At 40.7% G+C, this 25,702-nt stretch overlaps 2 protein-coding genes across 2 annotated transcripts in view; both read right to left on the bottom strand.

Annotated features, from left to right (window-relative positions):
• LUC7L2 (LUC7 like 2, pre-mRNA splicing factor) overlaps nucleotides 1-25,702 on the bottom strand; it is a 467,814-nt gene that overhangs the window by 364,955 nt on the left and 77,157 nt on the right. The window lies entirely within an intron of this gene.
• On the bottom strand, nucleotides 1,239-23,994 carry SERHL2 (serine hydrolase like 2). Its single transcript, XM_075286363.1, has 13 exons — nucleotides 23,905-23,994; nucleotides 22,361-22,393; nucleotides 21,134-21,271; nucleotides 19,409-19,522; nucleotides 16,174-16,215; nucleotides 16,073-16,092; nucleotides 13,087-13,161; nucleotides 11,224-11,324; nucleotides 10,349-10,428; nucleotides 8,112-8,146; nucleotides 5,340-5,416; nucleotides 4,213-4,306; nucleotides 1,239-1,634 (listed from the first exon to the last, which is right to left on the bottom strand). Exons 2-13 carry the CDS (start codon nucleotides 22,377-22,379, stop codon nucleotides 1,515-1,517), a joined length of 915 nt encoding a protein of 304 aa, XP_075142464.1. The 5' UTR covers nucleotides 22,380-22,393; nucleotides 23,905-23,994; the 3' UTR covers nucleotides 1,239-1,514.

Here is a 25,702-nt window from a genome sequence, read left to right as displayed (position 1 = left end):
AATACTACGGTATTCAAAATACTCGTACTCGATCGAGTACCACTCGCTATTCGAATCGAAAAGTTCGATGCAGAACCAACATTGATTGGCCGAATGCTATACAGTCGACCAATCAACGCTGGTTCTTCTCCTACCTTTAGAAGTCTTCTCCATGCAGCTTCCCCGTGGCGTCTTCCGGCTCTGAATTCACTCTGCCAGGCATCAGGCCTGGGCAGAGCCGACTGCGCATGCCTGCTTGTAGTGCGGGCATGCGCAGCCGACTCTGCCCAGGCCCGATGCCTGGCAGAGTGAATTCAGAGACGGAAGACCCCGCGGAGACACTGCACGAAGAAGACTTCTCGGAGGATCCAGCCTGACCCTCACTCGTGGACTTGGTAAGTATAATTTGATCGAACGTTGCCTACCCCTGAAACGAGCATTTTCCCCCCCATAGAGTATCATAGGGTTCGATATTTGATTCGAGTAGTCGAATATTGAGGGGCTACTCAAAACGAATATCGAATCTCAAACATTTTACTGTTCGCTCATCTCTACCATTTAATAAAATTTAGTCAAAAAGTTATAGGCCCCCACTGACCCCAAAATTGAGTCATGAATAACTATATCTCATCCTGCAAAAAACAAGCCCTCATATGATAATCAAAAGAAAATATAGCTTGTGCAATGTGATAAAAACAAAAACTGGTGCATCTTTAGGACAAAACTGGCTGTGGCAGAAAGGGAAAGGTCCTTTGACACTTTATGAAGATTACAAATTTGAGGCTAAAGCAACATTTTAATCAGGAAAAAAAGGAATTTTTCATTTTTACATCTCAATGCTAATAAATTCTGTGAAAAACAAAAATACTCACTATATTCTTCGATAAAGTCTCTAGTTCCCTACATGAAATCACTTTCTGGGGGTTTCCAGTGTTTTGACGTGGTTCCTAAAACTGATCACAACAAAATCTGCCAATCTCCAAAAGTTCATTGGTGCTCCTTCCATCCTGCGCACTGCTGTGTCTTCACACATCAGGTTACATCCACATGTGGTATTGCTGTAGTCAGGAGAACTTGCATAATAAATCATGGGATGCATTTTCTCTTTTAACCCCTTGTGAATGAGTAAATTGTAGGTCTAATAAATGCATTATTAAAATAAATTGAAATGTGTAAATTTCACATTCATTTTAATTTCTTTGAAATGTCTAAAAGGTTAACTTCCTATATTCTGTTTTGACTTATTTAAAGGGTGGAATTTTGAAGATGGGACTATTTAGAATATAAAACTGAGTCTCTTCATGGGATTGCTGCATTAAAATATAAAAGAAAATTCAAATATAAATATTTTTTTATTAATAAGTCAGACATTAAAACAAATTTGATCAATGGAGCTCTGGTAAGAAACCTCATATAGTGGTTTTTGGACACCCTGTTTGGATGACACCCTCTTTCGATGTATTTAAGGATGATGGCGGTTTCTAGACAATCCACTTCATCAATAACAGGCAGGTTTTTCCATCATTTGTCCAATGTTAAAGCTGTGAGTGAATATAAGGCTGCTCATACAGCTCATTCGCAATGATAGGGGCGATCTTTTCTGGTTCATTCAAATGGACAAAATGATTTCCATCTACAACAGTGGACTGAAAGCGCTGAGAAGACAAAAAACATAAATATATATTTATTTATTATTATTAGACTATGACAAGAGAGACACCAATGAACAAAAAGGGAGACTGCAAAAGTTACACCCAAAGGGAGATAATGAATAACTTATTAGCCATATAGAGTCCTGGATACAGTGTTGGCCAAAAGTATTGGCACCCAAGCAATTCTGTCAGATAATACTCAGTTTCGTCCAGAAAACGATTGCAAGTACAATATTGGTATTAATATCTTCATTTATTTTGCTTGCAATGAAAAAGCACAAAAGAGAATGAAAAAAAAAAAAGTCAAATCATTGATCATTTTACACAAAACTCCAAAAATGGGCTGGACAAAAGTATTGGCACCCTCAGCCTAATACTTGGTAGCACAACCGCTTCCGGTAACCATCAATGAGTTTCTTACAATGCTCTGCTGGAATTTTAGACCATTCTTTTTTGGCAAACTGCTCCAGATCCCTGAGATTTGAAGGGTGCATTCTCCAAACTGCCATTTTGAGATCTCTCCACAGGTGTTCTATGGGATTCAGGTCTGGACTCATTTCTGGCCACTTTAGAAGTCTCCAGTGCTTTCTCTCAAACCATTTTCTAGTGCTTTTTGAAGTGTGTTTTGGGTCATTGTCCTGCTGGAAGACCCATGACCTCTGAGGGAGACCCAGCTTTCTCACACTGGGCCCTACATTATGCTGCACAATGTGTTGGTAGTCTTCAGACTTCATAATGCCATGCACACGGTCAAGCAGTCCAGTGCCAGAGGCGGCAAAGCAAACCCAAAACATCAGGGAACCTCTGCCATGTTTGACTGTAGTTACCGTGTTATTTTCTTTGAAGGCCTCTTTTTTCCTGTAAACTCTATGTTGATGCCTTTTCCCAAAAAGCTCTACTTTTGTCTCATCTGACCAGAGAACATTCTTCCAAAATGTTTTTGGCTTTCTCAGGAAAGTTTTGGCAAACTCCAGCTTGGCTTTTTTATGTTTCTGGGTAAGAAGTGTGTCTTCCTGGGTATCCTACCATACAGTCCCTTTTCATTCAGACACCGACGGATAGTACGGGTTGACACTGTTGTACCCTGGGACTGCATGGCAGCTTGAACTTGTTTGGATGTTAGTCGAGGTTCTTTATCCACCATCCGCACAATCTTGCGTTGAAATCTCTCGTCAATTTTTCTTTTCCATCCACATCTAGGGAGGTTAGCCACAGTGCCATGGGCTTTAAACTTCTTGATGACACTGCGCACAGTAGATACAGGAACATTCAGGTCTTTGGAGATGGACTTGTAGCCTTGAGATTGCTCATGCTTCCTCACAATTTTGCTTCTCAATTCCTCAGTTCTTTGGTCTTCTTTCTTTTCTCCATGTCAATGTGGTACACACAAGGACACAGGACAGAGGTTGAGTCAACTTTAATCCATTTCAACTGGCTGCAAGTGTGATTTAGTTATTGCCACCACCTGTTAGGTGCCTCAGGTAAGTAACAGGAGCTGTTAATTACACAAATTAGAGAAGCATCACATAATTTTTCAAACAGTGCCAATACTTTTGTCCACCCCCTTTTTTATGTTTGCTGTGGAATTATATCCAATTTGGCTTTTTGACAATTCTTTTTGTGGTTTTCCATTGAAGACAAATTAAATGAAGATAATAATACCAAAGAATTTGTGCTTGCAATCATTTTCTGGGAAAAAACGAGTATTATCTGACAGAATTGCAGGGGTGCCAATACTTTTGGCCAACACTGTATATTACTAGGCAGTTCACAAGTGATACCATGAGTGTGGATGGTTGTATGGATGCTTGGCTTTTTCATTTATCATTTCTTAACTGGACTAGAAGAGGTAATATGTCTCCTTAAGGAGGTACTGCCTTTATCAATCCACCTGTCGGTGTACAGGGACTTATTAGCTCATGCATGCCCTGCTGAATATTCTAGGAAAAGGAACTTTTTGGATGGTAGCTCCCCTACAGATGAAAGTCTGGTTTTCCTGAAAGCTAATGGCATCATCTGGGACTTAGGTCATCAGTATCCAATTTTTGAGGGTCAAACACCTGGACCCTACACAGATCAGCTATTCCCTCTGGGTGCAGGAACATGCTGCTGTGTATGGGAAGCAGTAGCAGATCTGCAGTCCTGTCCGCTGCATATCAGAGGTTAAGAAAAACTGCAGCTTCTCCATTCTGGATATGTGAAGAACCCCTTCAAAGGGCAGGATCACAATCACTGAGATTTGTTACATGTTAAAATTTTGACTTTAATTTGCCATTCACAACATACACTAACTGTACAGTAACTGTATGGTAACCATGTAACCATATAGTACAAGGGTTGGTACATACTGATATGGGCCATCTGCATTTATAATCACCCTGTCAGAAAGAGATGGATATAGTGCTATGTTGTATATTAATACTTTTTGGTTTTGTTTTATTATACAGTAGTTTGAAGGCGAAACATGACAGTTTTCATGGCAAAGCACTTCTTCAATGCTAAAAAGCCACCTCAATGCAAAGTAGTATCAGCAGGGACAATAGGTTTTACATACAAACAAAATGACAATACATAGACTAACCATCTTCAAGTGTTCTTTGTATCCCTTCAGTAGAGTTTGTCCCACATCTGTGTAAACTCCTCTCATTAAATCCGCTGATATTCCTTCATTTGCCCTGTAAGATAACATAATAAGACATAATAACTTGTTGTTATTTTTGGAAATGTATGTTTAACTTTTTATTAAATTTTAGGTGCAAGAAGAGTGTCCAAAAAGGTAATTTGTACATTTTGGAGGCTTTGGTTACTGCAGGGGACCCTCTGCCTCAAAATCATTTGACAATGGCATCTTTGATAGGCCAATTGTCTGTTGTGGGAGCAATCTCTGATCACTGTCCCCGCGGGCAGATGTCTGCTGAGCTATTGTAGACACCTGCCAATTATAGTGCCCACCTAATGCGCATAATAGATTAAATATATATATATATATATATATATATATATATATATATATATATGCACCGTATATTTGCAACAGATAATGGGAAGGGGTTATCCCTTTCCCGCTCTGTTTTGTCGAGCTGAGTGTACAGTTCAAGCTCAGCTCAGTAATAGTATGGTAGTGTAATAGTACAATGATGTAATACCGCGGGGACAGAAGCTGTACCTGCAGCAGTACATCCTGCTCTCCACTGTGTTCAACCACTGGAGTTGGAAGATACTCAGACTCTGGCAGATTAACCCCTGCGGTGACCCCATGAAAATCGCTCATTTTCAAACAGTGAAGTTTTATTTGTAAAAGCGGTGAAAACGTAATAAAAAGCAGTATAAATATCGTATCGTCGTAATAATAATGACCCACCTGACAAAGCTACCATATTATTTTTAATACAGAGGGATGCCATAAAAACAAAATGCAAAGAAGTATGATAGGATTGTGAATTATTTCACATGGTATGCCAAAATATGTAAATAAAAGCTAATCAAAACATTATATATCCAAAAATGATGGCAGATGAAAGTACAACTTGTCACGCAAAGAATAAGCTCCACATACGTGGACAGAAAAATAAAGAAACAAACTACCCTGCATCCTTAAGGGGTTAAAGATGGTGTTAATATGAAACTACACTTCAAATCATAACACAATTGATATTCGTATATACTGTACATGCGCGTAATTTGTCAGATAAAGCATGTGTTGCTTACAGTATAATATGCACCTTCGACTGCATGGACTTTATGATGCTCAAACACTGATCAAGACACAGAGGTGCTGAATTGTTCTGAGAACAGAAATAAAAGCAAACATGTTACCTCTGCTGGATTTCAGTTTTGTTCTAATACATCATTATTTTAAAGGCTTGGATCCCTTCATTACAAATTGCTAGACTCGGGATCAGCAACCTTCAGATCTCCAGCTGTTATAGTTTCACAGCAGCTGGAGTGCGAACAACTGTGCTAGGCAGTAATGGACTACGACAATTGTTTACAACAATTCCTTAATATAATAGTCCTACTACCCGAAATTACACTTAACGGCAGTAACCAGTACTTCTATTCCCTGCAGCTGCTACGCCTGATCTACTAACAGAGTATAAATTACCAACATTGTACTTGCTTGGAAAATGAAAGTGTTGGGTGATGGGTTACAGAGACAAGTTGTGCCAATTGCTGCAACCAAAGCCCAGCCCAGCCTGCCTGCCTACAGTGACCAATAGTTGTATGATGTTCTGAGTTCAAAGACACTGTCTGAGCATTGGCCACCACAGCTTTGGATGCAGCAGTGGTCATAATGTGCATCTACGCAATACAGTGGATGAAATAAGAATTGAACACTTACCAATTTTCTAGGTAAATACATTTCTAAAGATACTATTGACATGAAATTATCAGCAGATGTCGATAACAACCCATCCAATCCATACAGGCAAAGAAATCAAACCATAGATGTCCATAAATTAAAGGGGCTCTCTTATTAGGAACAGTCATTTTTAGCTAGGCACATCCTTGCATTGCCTTTAGACAGGCTATTCCACACCTACCTTTTGTATGTAAATTGCCTCAGTCGTTTTTGAATAAGTCCACTTTTATTCATATGCTAATCATCCTTCTACGTACACCCCGGAAGTGTCTGTGATCACAATCTGTTCCATGTGTATGAGAGCAGGGAGAGGAGTCATCAGCACAGCAGCCTTTCTGCTCTCACAGAGGGTGCACAATGAGACCTCCGGAGTGCACAGAGAAGGCTAATTAGCATATGAATAAAAACGGTCTCATTCAAAGACTACTGAGCCGATTTACATACTAAAGGTAGGTGTGGAATAGCATTTCTAAAGGCTATGCAAGGATGTGCTTAGTTTAAAATGACTTTTCCCCAATGATAGAGCCCCTTTAAGTTATTTTTCATTAGGTTATGTCTAATAATGAGAAATGACAGGGAAAAAGTACTGAACACACTAAGGCTGGATTCACACCACTCAGGCATTCAGCCCACCATTCCGCATTTTTCAGGCAGAACCCTGATGGATTGCGTTATCATCTATGGGGTCCGTATGTAAATACTTTTGAAGCAGATTGGGTTTCCGTTTTTTCAGGTACCCGAGCGGACCCAAAGAATGGAAAGCCAGGTGCAGGTGTGAACCTAGCATTACTACTCTATGTAGCCTGCTATAGAAATGCTGCTATTTTGCAATGCATTAGCATTGTAATGCATTGCATTAGTGATCAGGTCCCCCTGGAGTTCAAGACCCCTAGGAGGTCTAATAAATGCAAAGAAAAAAAAAAAAAAGTATTACAAGGTTAAGTCACCTTCCTCTTCCTAGAACACTTATAAAAGTACTTAAATACTGTGAAACACATACACATTAGGTATTCCTGTGTCCAATAACGCCCGGACTACAAACCTATAGAAATAATTTTCCCATACGGTAAGCGCCGCAGTGAGTAAAAAAAAAATCAAAAGCACCAAATTGACGTTTTTTCACTGTTTTGCCACTGATAAAAATTTGAATAAAAAGTGATCAAAGCAATAGCAATTCCCCAAAATGGTAGAACTAAAAAAGTACACCCGACCCTGCAAAAAAAAAAAAAAACGAACAAAAACAACGCCCTATGCATTCCTGTACACAAAAGTATAAAAAAAAAAACGTTACGAGTGTCAGAATATGGCAACTTTTAGAAAAAAATTTTTTTTGGCACAATTTGGGATTTTTGTTAAGGGGTTAAAATGTAAATAAAACCATATAAATTTTATATCATCAGAATCACACTGAGAATAGACTACAGATTACGTCTTTTTGGCCACACAGTGAATGACGTAAAAACGAAGCCCGTAAGAAAGTTGCCCAAATGCATTTTTTCTTCAAATTCTGAATTTTTTTTCCCCAACTTCCCAGTACATTATACAGAATAACAAATGGTAGCATCATGAAGAAAAATGTATCCTGCAAACATTAAGACCTCATATGGCTCAGAGCAGAAAAATAAAAAAAGTTATGGGCTTTGGAAAGTCTGTGTGAGGGGGAAGAGAGTTAAAAAAAAAAAAAAAAAAAAAAAAAAAAAAAAAAAAAAAATCGAAAAAAGCCTGTGGCAGTAAGGAGTCAAAGGGGTTTTCCAGGCAAAAAATGTTTTGTTTTTTAAATGTCTGTTAGTGCTATTAATGGGTTAATAAATGCACATATATATACCTTTAGTCATGTTTTGAGTGATTTCTGGGTGTCTTTGGGAGCTCCTGGTATCGCCTGCATTTCTTTATAAGCTTCTGCTTCCTGCAATGTAACTTCCTCACTAATCCCTCTCACTTTATGTCTCCCTCCTTTGTCACTCCCTCCCTCCCAAAACCCCCTCCCTGTCTCTCTAGCTATCCCGCCCTTCCCTACCCATTCATTAACATTTTACAATTCTTGCTCTGCAATATGCTGTGCAACATAAAATCCAGCCCTGTACATTCAGTATTTAAAATAAACATACTATACTTACCACAGTGATCCTTATGTCACGACTAAACACTACACCTAAAGAAAACATGAAATTAATTTTCAGAATTTTAATAAAAATAACTATATATGTACAAATATAATACACCATGAACTTCCACTGTATGTGAGAAAGCCTAAGGTAAGCTAATAAGAATGGCTTGGACTGAGGGGCAACACGGTGGCTCAGTGGTTAGCACTGCAGCCTTGCAGCGCTGGAGTCCTGGGTTTGAACACCGCCAGGAACAACATCTGCAAGGAGTTTGTATGTTCTCCCCGTGTTTGCGTGGATTTCCTCCCATTCTACAAAGACATACTGATAGAAAAATAAAAATAAATGTACATTGTGATCCCTATATGGGGCTCACAATCTACATAAAGGAAAAAAAAGTGTGGCTTGGACTGAGTGACTGGTCTCTCCCTCTATGTATATAAGGAAAGACCCCTCATACCACCATACCAAGTCAGACATGGAGCTGAGCAGAGGGCAAATCTCCCTGTTCCCGACTCATGTTTTCAAAACTGGTTTCTCTGAAATTACAAAAATTTAGAGTAACATGGCAAGAGACAGAAGAATATGAGCAAGCCTTCATCTACAGAAGATCTGGGTTTAGATCTCCAAGATGTTTGGAACAACCATCCTCCTGAGTTCCTTCAAAACCTGTGTTAGTGTACCCTGAAGAACTGATATTGTTTTGAAGACAAAAGGGTGGTCACATATAGAATTACAAATATAGAATTGATTTTAGATTTCTGTTTTTGTTCACCAGTTTAATTTTTACAAATAAACTATTAACACTTCTATTTTTGAAAGCATTTTTGCTTTGCTTCATTTTTTTTGTTTTACACCTGCAACCGGTAAGGACAGCCTGAATCCAGGGGTGAACCTACCCGTTTCGCCGCCCGAGGCGAACGACAGACAGAAAGCGTGGCGTGGCTGAGCAAAGGGGGCGGGGTGAAACGAGGGGGCGGGGCTTATCGCCGTTCGCAGGCAGAGAGCAGGCACGGAAAGTACTTGCTCTCTGCCTGAGCGTGAGGGGAGGCTGCTGGAGCAGCGCTGCTTCAGTGGCCTCCCCAATCCACCGCTCGGTGCTAAGCCAGTCCAGGGCAGCTTGTCCTGGACTGGCTTAGGAAAGGAAAAATGCCGCCCTCCCTAGGGCCCTGACATAGCGCCGCCTGAAGCAGTCGCTTCAGGTCGCCTCATGGGAGGTGCGGTGCTGCCTGAATCTCCTGATAGATTCTCTTTAGTTTCCAAAAACATTTAATGCCTGACTACCAGTTCGTTGAAAATCTTCCTACCCACAATGGTCCAGGGCCGAAGCAAAGATTCAGGACCCCCCGCTTTGTACATAAACATTTCCAACCTAACCTGCAGATATATAAATATGTTTGGTGGGAGACATAGAGCGCATCTGCGGCATCTCCTGTTTCTCTGGCCAGCTACATTACTCTTTATCTGATCTTAAGGCATTGCAGAACTTTGCAGCTGAGGAATTAATAAATTATAAGGTAACAGTAGAGTTGTGCTTAGCCTTAGCGCTCACAGGGGGAGCCTGTGCAGGCTGAAGCTCTTCCAAGGGGCGTTCCAATAAAGCTTTCTAATAATCCTACACTACACGGCTTGCCACATACAGCATACAGACACGTGAAATCAGAAAGAATAAGATCTGAGGAAGGGGTGGTACTTGTAAGGTATCAAGATACCCCGAAACGCGTTAGGATTAAATGGATTTATTTAAAGATATCTACGCATCAACATTGTGTTTACCGTATGGAGCGCGAAATTGGTTCTTCAGTCTGGGATTAAGTCCCAGTCTTCCTATATATTCATGTAATCCCAGATAGAGTTGATGATGTTGAGATTAGGGCTCTGTGTTGGCCGTATCGTCACTTCCAGGACGCCTCCTCCATAGGACAGTCATACCAAACATTGATTTGTTTTAGATTTCTCTTTGGTTCATATACTTATATAATTTTAACTGAGAGCATTCTTACTTTGCAGAATTTTGTCAAACCTGCTATAAACTTCTGCACAATATTGTGTATAGGGATATTATCTTCTGACTGTACATTATTAATGCTCCAATAATTTGTGTTATCTGCCTACAATGCCCCATAACTAGGCTACAGGGATTAAGGCTATATGGTATTATGGACCTTGATGTATGGAAGTTGACCCTTATTTTACTCTTCACAAAATGTATTGTAAAACAAAAAACACCATAAAATGTATCTACTTACCACCAGGGACAGGTTTAGTCCCACGCTGGAGGAGCACTTTGGCAGTATCAGAATTTAATGATGGATTGCCATCTAATAACCTAAAGAAATATCAGAAAGTGAAATATGATGCTGACTATATATATACACCACATAGTTGTATATTGGTATTTTCATTGCTCCATTATCCAATACACAATATACACAGAAGAAATAAAACAATTCTATCAGCTGGAGAATCTATCCATTATTAGATTAGGACACCCTTAGGCCTATCAGCGCCGCTTTTCTGACTTCCTGCGGTAATTGGTCATATACTGTAAAATCTATATATCTCTTCTCATATGCGAAAGGTGGAACATTGTGTGACCCATACTGCAGTGTAAAAAATACAAATCAGGTGTTGAAAGTGTACAGCTAAACAGTATTACATAGCAATGGTATATGTTCAATAATGACTAGAAATGCTGCCGCTAAAGCTCATGGTAATGGTTTGCACATTAATTAATGGAACCCGGTAAGTGGTCAGGGCCGTGATAAACTGCTCCAGACCAGCTCAAAAGAAGAGGGCCACTTAGCATTGGTGCAAGGAGCACATTATAAAAAAAAACACCTGTCCCTAGCCATATCTAGGACTAATAGATGTATTACGGTGTATTTTGTAGATGTATACCAGAATTGCTTTTTTTTTTATCCCTGTTAAGCCTTTCGGAATGCGGACATGAAAAAAAACAAAAAAAATCCACATGCTTTCATAAAGTGTTATAACATCATAGCAAAGCAAAAAAAAAACTGTTGGTATAAAGAGGAAAAAAATCCTAAAACGGTTTATAGGCTCTGCGAAGGATCAGTATACAAGGCATTTGGTGTGGTTATGCCTTGACAATGCTGCTTACCTTTGCAAGGCTGCTTCTGGGGTATAAACCTTTGTTCCATTTACACCCTCTAAGCGAGAGTAATGAATGATGGCTTTTTTCAGATGGCTGATTATTAAGTCCTGCAAACAGAATTAGAATTTAGAGTTCTTTTCCAATATACTTAAAGGGGTTGTCCCATCACAAGGATCCTATCTATACTGCTGGTTAATGTGGATGTAAGACTTTTCCTAAATACACTGCTTCAGCAAAACTGCTTTGTTTGGCCACTATCTTACTTTATTCAATTCTTTGTGGCCACAGCCCTGACTTAGCTGCTCATGAGTCAAGTGATGTATCTGCTGCTCTCAGGGGGGAGGGAGGAGGGGCTAAGTGCAGGGAGCCAGCCTGTGTATCTAGCTATTCCTGTGTCTACACCACATAACCTTCCTGCTCTCAGATAGAGGAGAGGAGCTGCTTTCATTTCTGCTGTTCTCCCAGTTATCAGGCTAGCTAATTCAATTGTGTTCACTATGGCAGAGACAGGCAGTGTCTGTATGTAACACAGAATGGAGTTGCTGCTGCCTGTACTTCATAGTCCAATGTGGGTGGGCGGAGCTACATGTGAATTTGGGGGCAGAGCTAAATGGCAGGTTGCCTGTGAAACCCCGCCCACCAAATGATGCAAGAAACCAGGAAGAAAGAAGATTTTACAAGAGTGAAGACTGCTGAGTATGTGAGGTGGGAATATCCCTTTAATTCTATGCCGAAGGCTAGGTCACAATTGTGTCATACTCTCTGTTCAGAGACTTCGTCGCAGTGTCATCTGAAACAATCCCTGGATGTAAAAGTCCTGCAACCCTGATTTTTTTTCTTCTGGTGAATTCAATTTAAAAGAACAGACACTAAACAGTCTCCCCCAAAAAAATCCCATGAGGCTTCTGCCAACTGCCACACATCAGATGAAAAAAAATCCTTCCAGACCTCAAATCTAGTAATCAGTACAAAGCCCTGGATCATATTGTCTTTACCAAAATCTAAAATCCATAACCCGTAATATTTTTCTGTTCAAGAAAGGCATCCCAGCCCTTTTTGAGCTTGTACAATAAATCCACCATCAGCACTTTATAAGGCAGTGAGTTCCATAGCCTCACGGCTCTTATAGTATAGAATCTCCATGATGTACAGTATGTTGTCCTCAGTCTATATTATCTTCAAAAACACTTGGAATCTAATAAGATGCAAGCTCACACACTTGCTTTAGAAGTTATCTCTTAAAGCTGCTCTCAGATGCACCGACTGCCGCAAATGATTCCTCTGGTTGCAAAGTTAGAGTGAAATGGAAAAAAAACCACAGCAGAAATGCAGATGAAAAAATGCTTGTGTCTTTCACTGTTTTTTCACTACATTTTAAATTTTTGCTCCCCCCCCCCCCCCATATAAGTCTAGTTTGATACTGTGGCTCTCTCACAGCATTATTTTCCCAACAATTTGTGGAAGAGATTATACAAAATCTCAAATGCTTTGCTGTAAAGCACAGCTTTTTTTACTGCTGCGTTTCCACAACGTGCGGCCTTAGTTGATCTGTCCTCAGACTATTCTGCACTAAGACTACGTTATGTGTATTTCGTGGTCGCTTCTCTTTGTGAAAGAGGACAATATTTGTTTTGTACTGTTTAAGTTAATAGGAGAGCAGATATACAACTATACTATAACTTTACTTGCAGTTTGGCAGCGCAGTCTGAATATAGACAAGATTACATTATACACAATAATAAACTATCTGGTGTAAACATATTCTGCAGAAATTTTTGTTTTAACAGAATACAAATTTGCAAGAAGTCTGATAGAAATCTGACCGCAGCAATAAACAATTGGGGTAAAATACACTAGATGAAATCTTACTGAATGGACAGGGAAAAATCCATAGGAATCCAGAAGTATTAGGTGCTGAACTGTCTCCGGAAATACTGAGGCAAACTATAGAATAAATAGGAATATTTCATGACAAAGTTTAACACATTATCTCTTTAGAGAAAGAAAAGAAATTAAAAAATTTTGTGAAAAAGGACAGTTTAAAAGGATTAAAGGGGTTGTCCCGTCACAAGGATCCTATCTATAATGCTTATTAATGTGAATGTAATACTTTTGCTAAATACATTGCTTCAGCAAAACTGCTTTGTTTGGCCACGATCTCACTTTATTCATTTTTTTGTGGCCACAGCCCTGACCTAGCTGCTCCTGAGTCAAGTGATGTGTCAGCCTGCTCTCAGGGGGGAGGGAGGAGGGGCTAAGTGCACGGGAGCGAGCCTGGAGGGGGGGGGTAGTTTACCCTTTGGGGGACAGGTGAAACCAGCAACATCACTATGCTTCTGCCCTGCATGAAGACAGCAGCGGCAGAAGCGATGCTGTTCCGCTCCGGGGTCACATATGCGGCATCTCACCGCTTGGCTTTGCATATGTGACCCCGCCCACCAATGACGAAACAAAGCCGGAAGACTGAAGATTTTAGAGGAACGAAGACGGGTGAGTATGCGACATGGGAGTACCCCTTTAAGGTTGGAGACACACATGGAGGGTTGTTTTTTTTGTGCAGATGTTTCCACATTGGTCTTTAGCCAAAACAGATGTAAATTGAAAAGTAATGGGAGATATAATATAATATAATGCACTATAATATAAGCTAAATGTGTGTTTCCAGAGATAAAGATACATTAAAGGCATTGCAGTACACACAAACAAGCCATGCGCAAAAAGCTGGTACAAAGTCCCTGCAGTGTTGTTTTATAAAAAAAAATAGACAATCTCTACAGTACTGTATTTTCTCTTATAGTAGAAGACATCCATAAACTTGCAATGTAACATCCAACAATAATGCATGAACGAAAAAAAAAGCTAAAACAAAACTGTGATCCTATTGAAATTCGAGGCTGTTGTATCTAAAATGTGGTTATGCGGGCATGCTGTGAAAGATGTATAAACACTATTCCGGACTGCTTTTTACACTAAAATGGAGATAAAGGTTTAATCATTATAGTGGTCACAGTGATAACAGTTTTTTGTAGCCTACTAGAAAACTAAATATATATAGTGAGAAGGTGACAGGCAGAGTGCTGGAGTCACAGTATATCTCCCCTGGATTCCTGACATATGGGTGGTCCAGGGCAGATCTTGAATAAGCTTCAGCCCAGGTGTGGGTCATAGGCTGGTTACTGGGCCATAAAAGGCTGCAGAGCCTGCACTTCAAAACAGATCCTGGGGGGAGAGCGGAGGAGCCGGGTTCTGTCCCAACACCCAGTTATCTGGTGAGAGACCAGTGTGGATCATAGACTCTTTTTTGTTCTGACCCTGTGGCTGGTAGTAAACCACACATACAGTTAGAGTACCTTTGTTTAATTAGCGCTCAGACGAGCAGGTTTTGTTTTATTTTTTGTTTTTCTCATTGAAGGTTATTTCTTTCTTTTTTTTCTTTTTTTTTCTAAATAAACCGTTTGCTTCATATTGTGTGTCCCTGTCTTGACTGTTGGGGTCTGCACCACTGTTTCTACCAAGCTACTTTCCCATATATATTAGTTGGAAGGTAGCTCGGTAGAAGTGGTACACACCCTTCAAGACAGGGACACAATGTGCAGCAAACAGGTTTATTTAGAGAAACAGGAAAATAAACCTTCACTTCAGGTACAAATAGGCAAAACAAAATACAGCCTTACCTTCAGGCAAAAATAAAACAAATTCCTGCTCATCCAAGTGACTAACTAAACAGAAGTAATAACCTAACTATGTGTGTCTTACTACATGAAAAACAGAAGCACAAATTGGTCTCACTGGACTCAGGGTTATAGGACAGAACCAGGCACCTCTTCACTTCATGGATCTGCCCTGCAACCTCTGCAAGGCTCTGCAACCTTTTATGGGCCAGTAACGAGCCTCAGGACCCTCACCTGGGGTTGAAACCTATTCCAGACCTGCACTGGACCACACAAGTCAGGGATCTGGAGCTGATATAGACTTTGCCTTTCACCTTCTCACAGTATATAGAAACGCCCTTCTGACACTGAAGAGCTATGGTAACGGCACCGATAGCTTTTCAGTGAGGGCACAGAACACTAAAGCATGAATTCATGCGCTGAATTCAGGGGACTGTCAGCTTTCTAGAGGTGTATTACACCGTATGTGCCCTGAGAACGTGAAAGGTCCTCTGTAATAGTTACTTCTCCACTAATTCTGGTGCAGTTGGATTTCTCTCTCATCATTCCTGAGCAATCATTGCAGTTAGTTTTGGTATCCGATTTGCCAAATAGGCTCCTGACTGTCACATGGGTGGTCTTGAGCCAGTGAAAACAAAGGGTCGCGAGTCTAAGCTCTCTGGCACTATTCACCTCTGATTAGACAGTGACAGAGAGCTTAGAATCACACCCCTTTCCTGCCTGTGACAATCCATTGACAGTAGACAGCCTACTTAGCACATCAAGCACCAAAACGAAACGCACTCATTTCTACAGTGGAGCAAGAGAAAAAAACTGAGAAATGTGCTAGAATCAGCTGAGGGCATCTATTAACAGATCTGAAAAAACTGAAGTTGGTAGAATAGAGCAGCTGATATATACTGCACATATACTGTGGGTGACCGCAAACTATCCATGAAACATCAAGAGGAGACCAAAAAGACATAGGCAGCATTTGGACTGTGCCTGTACTATCCCCTTCAGTTTACATACATGCTACCAGTTTTAGATCAGTATTTGTATTTCACACCTAAAATGTCTCTTTAGATGTTGAGGATTAACTCTTTACAGGCTGTTATATCCTAACAACTAAATCAACCATATTCCAATGAGGGCTGTATAAGAGCCACAGCTTTAAATAAATAGACATTTCAGAACAGACTTACCATTCCTCCAACAACGCCACCTGTAGAAAAGTAAATTATTCTTCAATCTGTAAAATGAATACCGCTTCCTTAGTTTAGTACAGTGTACCATAAATTCTTACCCATACTGTGTGCTAATATTGAGAATCTTTCCCAACCTAAAACTGGGGAAATAGAAGAAAAGATAGGATTAGATATTTGTCATATTAGAGGGAAGTCTGAAAGTACAGGGAATATTTGTGTCTTGAAAGCCATCCTTATAGTACATTATTACATATGTTACATGGATGAGAAGGGGTGAATGACACTGCCTGACTTCTCACTCCAACAGTACTCAACGTATATACCAAAAGCTAAAACTTATTTTACCGGGATATTCCCATCATTTAAAGGAGTATTTCCATCTCATTATTCTGAATCGCAGGAACCATAGTAAAGTTTAAGTATAAGCAGATACAGATATAAGTTTATACCCATGTCACATTTATTCAATAGGTTACTATTTAAATGACCCCATTCTCAGAATACTGGAGGTCACCAATACCCCCCTGCCTATTCACTGAATTCCAAGCACAACCTTTTACACTACAATAGGACTCACTAGGTAATGCAGCTCAGCCCTATTCACTCAAAAAGGACTTACACGTAAACTAATTAAACTAACTTTAAGTCACTATATGGGAGTATGGAGTGTTGCACCCAACAATCCAAAAATGATATTAAAAGAATAAGTCCTTGATATCTAACGCTGTCCACGTTCCCATTTAGGTCAGTTATGATCACTCATATTTCAAGAATGTGAAATGTCAGACTACTTCTAGAGACAGCAGTTTATTGAAGCTTTTATTTCTTTCATCGCTTTCCCAGTGGCTCAGAAGTTTACATACAGATGTCACCATGTGGTGGCGCTGCCTTTCAACTGTCTAACTGATGGAAGTGGGGGACAGTAACCAATCCCCTTCTTTTTTCTCCCTCCCTTTGCTTTCCACTCTTATCTCCTAATGGGGGATTAACCAAACATACTTCTGGTTAAATGAAGCAAAAAACAGTCACTTGGACTATGACTGCTCTAAGTACATAGCCATAAAATAAAGTTATCATATCATACAATACATATTGATCAAACAACAATATAATTCAGTAGAAATCAGATGGAACATATACATATGATCAGAACATTCTCACCACTATCACCATGTTATGTCCTCATCACTTCAGAGGTAATGGCACTAGTATATTCTGTTATTTTGAGTAAATTAGTAGATCTCGGGGCATTCAACTACCAGTTCGTGTTGAGAGTAACCAGTTACCAGACCGATCCTGTAAGTCCCTGACTGGCTCACTGGGACTCCTGGGATGATGCAAAAAACGTTATGGGCCAAAAAAGGCTATATACAAGTCCAAAGAGCTAAACTTTTCATAAACATCCCCTCTCCTCCTGTCAGGTACATAGGAAATGGCTATCAGGAACATAGCAGGGAGACATAGGTATTGTCTCAGGGTGCTGGTGCACACAGCGGTGTGCTGCGGTGAAGAGTGACAGCACCCAGGTGGGAACATTGACCTAGCCTTTCAGGTCGTGTCGAGAGTGCTGGAGTCCAGATAATAGCCCCAGGTTTCTGACATGTGTGGTCCAGGGTGGATCTGGAGTAGGCCTGAGCCCAGGTGTAGATCCTTGACTCATTACTAGGCCAGAAAACGCTGCAGATCCTGCATTGCAGTGCAGTTCCATGAGGTGAAATGAGGTGTATGGTTCTGTCCTTTAACCCCGAGTCCGGTGACATTATATTGCTCCTCTTTTGTTTGTGTGGCTGGAAGTAAGCCATATCTATAGTTAGGGTATCCGTTCTGTTTAGTTAGCGCTCAGATGAGCAGGTATTTATTTTGTTTTTGCCGAAGTTAAGGATGCTTTGTTTGCGATAACGCTGAGTGGTGAGGAACACCCCCTTGACTATGGACGAGTACTGTCAGGAGGGGGAGGGACGGTTCCTCACCGCTCAGCGTCATCGCTGTGCACTAAAGAACTCCCCCTCTCACAGTATAGCGCAATAGACGCTACCGTGAGGAGGGGCATTCCTGACAGACTGTCAGAAACGCCCTTCTGACACTGAAGAGCTAGGGTAATGGCACTAATAGCCCTTCAGTGGTGGCACAGAAAGAGAAAGCCGACAGTGCAGTGAAATCAGTGCACTGTAGGCTTTCTAGCGGTGTATTACACTGCATGTGCCCGAGGTTGTGAAAGGTCTTCTTTAATGTGAAAGAAGGAAAACAAATAAAATAATAAATTGGTGCTCCTGCAGGTGAGCATTTGTGTACTGTATAATGTTGAATAGCTCAGAAGGAAATAGCTCAGAATAGCTGGTGAGGAAGCGATAAATAGAATAATAGAAGAAGAATAATATATTTCATTTTCAAAAACTACTCTCTATAGATATAAAGAAACAGTCAAGACCTAAACACGTCTGTCACTATACAATCTATAGAAAAACTGGTGACTGCAAAACAAGAAAGCTATTACTAATTAACCCACTAATCGTCGTATCTGTAGGATTATGTGAAGGACAGTAGAATAGGATGACTCCTGCAAAACTATGCATGCGCAGGAGCAAGAATAGAGCTGGAAAGAACAGGCTGGACATGGAGATACTGCACCTCCTTCTGCAATGTGCACTGCTGAAAACCTGGCCATATTAATAAGAAAACGCTCAGAAGAAGCTGCGTAAGTGCAGCCATGACTGCAGGATCAACAGTGGTTCCTACTGGTTACAAGAATTATACAAAGGCTAAAACATGGGATGAGGTGGGTTAAAGGGGTGTTCCACTTTTTTATGGCATACTGATGCTTAAAATAAACAGTTTAGAGCCCAGTTTTTGTTTACGGTTTGCTTGCGCTCGAGTGCATCAACCAGTCAGAGTGTCCGCCTGAATACAGCGTCACTGCTCAGCCACTGATGGTGGACTGATGCGCTTTTGTGCAGGCTAGAGGTCAGGAAGAACAGGGCCCGAATGGAGACTCTCCACTGGATCCCCGGCCAAACAGATAGGTAAGTATATAGTATTTTTATTTTAACTCTAGCTATGCTGTAAAAAAAAAAAAAAAGAACTGAAACATCCCTTTAAATATCTCCAGAATGCAGAGGAATTAAAAAAAAACAAAAAACGAGGGACAAATACAGAAATTTAGATTATTACATGACAGACTATTTAAAATAGATCTTTGAAATGGAAATGCACCTTTATTGTTTCAGTATATGGCATATTATAATAAAAGTCTACACCCCACCAGTCCCGAAAATGAACCTCCACTACTATGCAAAAAGTTTTCCAAAGCTTGAAAATGCATGATACTCAACTTACATGATATCACCCTATGTACATCCGTCATATAGTCCAGATGTTGATACCTCATTCCTTTAGGCATATGAGAGGACTGCCCATGTCCTGAGAAATCCAGAGCTACATAGTAACATTCTGAAAATAATAAAAAAAATGTAACAATATATTTAATACTATAGTACATACAGAAAAAATACAATTCTTTAAAGGGGCTCTATCAGGAAAATCATGCTGATAGAGCCCCACATATGCGTGAATAGCCTTTAAAAAGGCTATTCAGGCACCGCTAAAGTTATATTAAACTACCCCCCCAGTTTTAAAATAATACCCTAAAAAAGAATGTGATCAACTTACCCATCGTGCACGGTGGGCGGGCATTCAGGGTCCGCCGTCTTCTTCATCCACGCCTCCTCTTCCTGCGATGTCCTCAGGTCCCGTCTTCCTCCGGCGCTTGCCAACTGACAATGCTAAAAAAAAAATGGTGTGGGCGCATGCGCAGTAGCATCCTGCTTCTACTACGGCTACTGCGCATGCGCCCAGGCCATTTTTTTTTTTTTTTAGCAATGTCAGTTTGCAAGCGCATATTCATGCATATGTGGGGCTCTATCAGCATGATTTTGCTGATAGAGCCCCTTTAAATGTGTGTTTTATACAACCACAACTTATTTACTGGGGATGTTAAGAGCTTGCTCCTGGCAACCAGTTGGTTGCTGCTTAGGCTACGTTCACATCCACATTGAAGGCTCTGTTAGTAGCCTCTGATGCAGATTCCATCAAGAAAGCTAGAACTGAGCAGAAAGTTATGTGCCCAGGAGCAAGAGATATTGGTGCTGTTACTGATATCTCTTCACTGTCAGAATGGTGTTCCTGACAGTCTAGCTGGGCTTTGAGGAAAGCCCCTCCTGACAATACTGTCCGTAGCTCTGTACTGTCTGAGGGGGCATTCCTTACCACCCAGCTAGACTGTCAGGTCTAGTCAGAGTCTGGACAATTTAGCCTGCTGACTCCAAAACCCTGGATCTATAGATACCTATTTGATGAACTGTCTAGGATACCTATAGATTTTATTACAGTTACAAAATAAATTCATAATATTACATTTACAGAGATTAGAGCAATCTTTCAGTATCTATCCCTTTCAGCATCTATCCCTATCTTCAGTACCTGAAGATAGGGACAGCTACATAGGGAGATGATCATAATAAACATTCACAAGTAGTTGAAATGAACACATTAGCTAAGCATGTAAAGACGCAGTTTCTTATCTTCAGCATGAATATGGTGAGAACTACAGCACAGCCCCATTCACCTGTGGAACTTATGCAGCATTTCTCTAGAGAACAAATGGCCAGGAATTCTACTATGCAAGAAAACTGTTAAAAAGACCTCAATGTATTTGTTTTTTTAAAGGGTTTTTCTACCCCAAATGGATTTTTCTTACTGATGACCTAACAACTTGAATAGGAGAAGCCTGCATTCACTCCCTATCCACTGCACCAACTTTCAGCGGAGGGGTGTCACACCCTTAGAGAGCACATACTGATGACCTATTGTGTGGGTAAATCAGCATTATGGAAAATCAATTTGGGGCCAGAAAACCCCTTTAATTTTTCAGATCTCAGAAGTCAGATGTCCACTACTGGGTTAGGACATCTGCTAAATATATTCCATGACATTAGAGGATGGAAACACTTTTTGTGTTCTTGGGCTGAAAAAAAAAAAAAAAAAAAATTATTCTGAACTCACCTTTAGGAAGCAAAGGAATAAGTCTGTCGAAGGTGTTGGCATTATCCAACCAACCATGTAGACACAACACAGGTCGCCCTTCAGTTGAGCCCCAAGCTTTGGCTGCTAGGTGTCCCCATGGAACTTTAAACCTTAGTTCTGAAGACATTATGAAATACAGTTATCACCACAAAATGTTCAAAAGAGATATAGGTTATCAAAAAGGATACACAGCAATAAAAATCAGAGATGGGGAACTTGGTATTTTCTCCTAGATGCTGCTCGCAAGGTTTCTGAAGGGTAAAGGTTAAGTATTGTACCACTAAGATAAATTTTGACCTCTGAGCACTTCAATAAAATGTAATCTACATGGCAATCTCCCTGTGTAGATAAACTACATATTCTTAGAAACTAGCTATTACTGAAATAATGTAAAACGGTTTTCACTGACACAATGTTGCATTCTTTTTTTTAGACTCTTCTTGCCATACTTCTTTTCAGAGCACTATTAATTCTATGGAGCCAGACATATGAAGAGTTTACATACATAATAAAACCACATAAAAATGAAACAAATAAAAATCTGCACCATAAACAAGAACTAAATGAAAGGGGGGGGGGGGTTGGTGTTCAAGTTGCCATTGAAGGCTAAAATGACTTACACGAATACCTATGACGAATACTACTCGCTCATCTCTAGTACTAACCAATCATGGTACTTAGATTAATGAAGTCCGAGTTAGAGTCCTCCTAGAAGTCTGTAGAACGACCTCTTGCCACTTTCTGCAACAATGGCAGTTGCAGACAACACATAAAATACAGTTCCATTGATTGAAAGAAGGAGTGTGCTGCACTAATGTTGAACTGTGTGACATGCAGATGCTGTGTGTTCATCAGCAGCTTTCACAGTAGTAGCTAAGCAGAATGGCAGTACAATGTGCAACTACTAGTAGGCATTCAGCGCTCCACATTCTTGGTTGGTCCCTAATTCAGTTACTATGGCCTGCTTGGCCATTAGTAGCCAAGTATCAGAATGCCAATAAAAATTTGTATTAACAAAAAAAAAAAAAAAAAAAAAAGAATGCTAATTGCCTTTGAGAAGTTGGTATCACATACTGATGAAAACATTAGTGGACTCCCCACCTTCTCAGTGGGCCCACGGCCTCCGCCCCCCTGCTAGCTTCGCCTCTGAAAATAACCACATTTTTCATACAATAGCTCAATAACAAAATGTACAAACAAGAATACCTTTAAGCAGAAACGCCATGTCTTCTCTGTTACCTGCAGCGTAAAAGCATAGTGCATGTTAATCTTTAATCACAGCAAAAATGTCTGCTCTGAACTCTAACCTACATGTATTACGTCTGCCTTTAGTGGGAGCCTTAGTGTTAGGTTAAGTTTCAAATGTCTACATTGTGGTCACATTTTACCCATCCATATTACAATATGCCTAATAACTCACTGACATGAGCAGGAGACAAAAAAAAATACTGTCAAATTTTTCAGCAAGTAAAAAATCTGCCTCTTGAGAATAATCAGTAGCAGCAGGAAACTGTCTTGAGAAAATATCAGGGTTTTTTGTCACAGTGCTGGAAGTGCAATTCAACTAATAAGGTATGATTACAGATAGAATATATGCTGCATAGTTATGGGTGGTAAATAAGCAATGTATGACAATAGCAGAAAAGTCAATTTTATACTTTAGCCCTGTAGTAAACTGATATGTAGTGAATGTTGCTAATAGTCATCCATCACATCCTTACGGAGTTCCACAATGAATCCTTCTGCTAGTCATGTGCTTAGCAATACGACCTGACAATTCACACACCCGTCAGATGTCATTATAGAAACCAGGTACGGTACCAATTACTGCTGCAGGTTTGGCTTTTGCAATGCAAAGGTTAAACCTTAGGTATTAGCTGCACAGGACACCCACAGCATAAGCCATGTGCATGGGGTTTAAGGCTATGTCTACATGCAACAAGTGTGCATTGGGATATCCCGCAGTGGACCTGAATCTTGCAGTGGATATCCCAAAACACACTTGTTGAATGTAGCCATAGCCTAAAATCCTATGCTCATGACCAAGTGTTCATCCAAGTTTCCAGTACAATGACATTTGGGGTGACTTCTGACTCCATTCTGTGGTCTTCTTACCTCCATAGGTACTTCTGTGTCATTGGAACGGATCAGAGCAGGATAAGACCTGATCTGTGTGATCAGAATAGATGGAAAGCCCTCATAGACGTGAATGTATCATGGAATGCACTTGCATTCTGCTGCAGACTCGGCCCCATCAGATGCCCCCTCCGTCATGTGCATGGAGTCTACAAGTGTTATTTTAGCCAGTGAACAATCACATAGAAGATGGAATCCCTGTATCTGACACTGCCAGCTGCTGACAGGGGGAGACAGATATGTTCAGACAGTTTCCCTGTAAATCACTCACTACATGGCGGTTTTCTGATCACAGTAACCTTCACCATAACTATACTTCCATTACTAGGAGCGAATGACAAGGCCAATACAGTTATGTGAAAGGCTCTGCAGCTGTGGAGGGACAACAACTCCCAGCAAGCTCTGCAGAGTCCGCTACTGACAGCTCCTCTGTGGAATAGACTATTACAATATTGCTCGATGACATTCAGGCTGTAAGGAAAGCTCAGTGTAGCCCCCTGGCTGCTGCTCGTGAGATAACCCGGTATTACACATACACAGCATTACCAAGCCTCCGGGCCATTTAATAAGGAACAATACCTGCAGCCGGAGTACGGCTCATCTCACTCACTCACCTGTATCTGCTCCACAATGTCACGTGATGCAAGTGTACTAACCAATACCGGAAGTGCAGTGAGATCCCAGTCACCGAGAATCCTCCTCTGACAGCGCGTCCCCGAGGCCGGCACCTGCACATGCGCATTAATTACCGCATTTAGTCCAAACTGCCGGGTGTAGTGATTAGATCTGACTGTGATGTCCGATCTCTTGGAAGAAGCTTCCCCCTAGCGGTCATGTCCTGAATAGCTAGAGCACTCACAAGGTGTTCAGAATCTGGTCATTAGAACCTGTTCCTGATTAAAAAAATTTTAGGCGACATTCACACTACAGTTGGTGTCCGCAGCTATTGTCCATACAAGATTTTAGCAGCAAACACTCACTGGTCTGTTTGCAATTTCCATTCATTTCATTAGGATTTTATCTTGTGTCCTTTAGTGTCCGTTTACAACCATGTCATTTTTTTTTTTTAAGCGGACAAAAAAAATCCTACATGCAGGAATTTTCTGTCCATTTAAAAAAAACAGACAGCAAGTGAACGTTATTTTTTTTTTAACATTGAGGTCTGTGGGCAACGGGCATATAACGGACAGTAACTGATAGCCATCAACTACTGTCCGTTATTTTGTGTCCGTTTATTTTCTGTGCATGCTCAGAAAGCATAAAATGTTGACTCTGCCCACTCATTAATTTTTCATGTGCCCGCACACAGTATAATCCTCCTACAGTCACCCGTAAATTATATGTCCCCCCTCTATCCCTCCCCCAGTTTCATATACACCCTTCATCTGCCCCCCAGTTTCATGTCCTCCCCCTCCATCTCTGTCCCCAGATTCATGTCCCCTCTATCTCTGCCCCCAGCTTCATGTCCCCTCCATCTCTGCCCCCAGTGTCATGCCGTCCTCTCCTTCATCTGCCCCCAGTTTCACGTTCCACCTCAGTAGACATTACACTTACCTTCTCCTTTGACATCATCACATCGCGTTTACAAGCCAGTAGGCGGCATGCAGCGGCGAAGCAAGGAGCTGACTTGTGTCAGCTGAATGTCCCGCGGAAATCGGGACGGTTGGGAGGTATGCTGTATGGTGGAAGCCTGATGCCAAACAGCCAGTAGGAATGATCAGTCAGCGGCTGATCCTTGATCCAACAGGTTCCACAGGGAAAACCAAGGAAGTGAGAGACAAATAGACACAGAAGATGGGAAAACAATGTACTCATTCGTGTGGAAGGTTTATATATATATATATATATATATATATATATATCCTATTAATATTATAAATGTGAAAGTTTGTGAGTTTGTGGGTTTGTGTGTTTGGATGTTTGCATGTTCGGATGTTTGTTCCTCAATCACGGAAAAACCGCTCCACCGATTTGGCTGAAATTTTCCACAAACATAGTCATTACACTCGATTAAACAATAGGCTACTTTTCGTCACAATAGCGCACATACATTTGTGCCAGGACCCCCACAAAACCCAAACTCACACCACCATCTCTGCAATCTCACACACTTTGGACCATAGCAAGCCACAAAATTCATATTACCCTCTACAGCCTAGCCCCTAACCCCACACAATCTCATATACATATACTTTACCACTTTGCCCCTCACCTTAACGATTCTCCAGGAGGCGCTCTTTAACGCTCCGGAGCAGCCATGTTTGCCGACCCCCACCACTCTGACAATCCGCGACACCACCCACCCATGTCAATACCCCTAGGCGGTCTAATAAATGCAAAAAAAAAAGTTTAAAAAAAGTAAAAAAAATATTTAAAAAATAAATAAAAAGGATTAAAAATTCAAATCACCCC

Source organism: Leptodactylus fuscus, chromosome 9, assembly GCF_031893055.1.
Source record: "Leptodactylus fuscus isolate aLepFus1 chromosome 9, aLepFus1.hap2, whole genome shotgun sequence".
NCBI classification, from domain to species: Eukaryota; Metazoa; Chordata; class Amphibia; order Anura; family Leptodactylidae; genus Leptodactylus; species Leptodactylus fuscus.
Note: the sequence above shows the minus strand (reverse complement) of the source record. Positions and strands in the feature narration are given on the sequence as shown.

Coding starts and splice junctions, on each gene's coding strand:
- SERHL2 (XM_075286363.1), bottom strand. Junction 5,417..8,111: donor GTGACATAAGGATCACTGTG/GTAAGTATAGTA, acceptor TTCTGTTCTCAG/AACAATTCAGCACCTCTGTG. Junction 4,307..5,339: donor TCGAAGGTGCATATTATACT/GTAAGCAACACA, acceptor GTTATCTTACAG/GGCAAATGAAGGAATATCAG.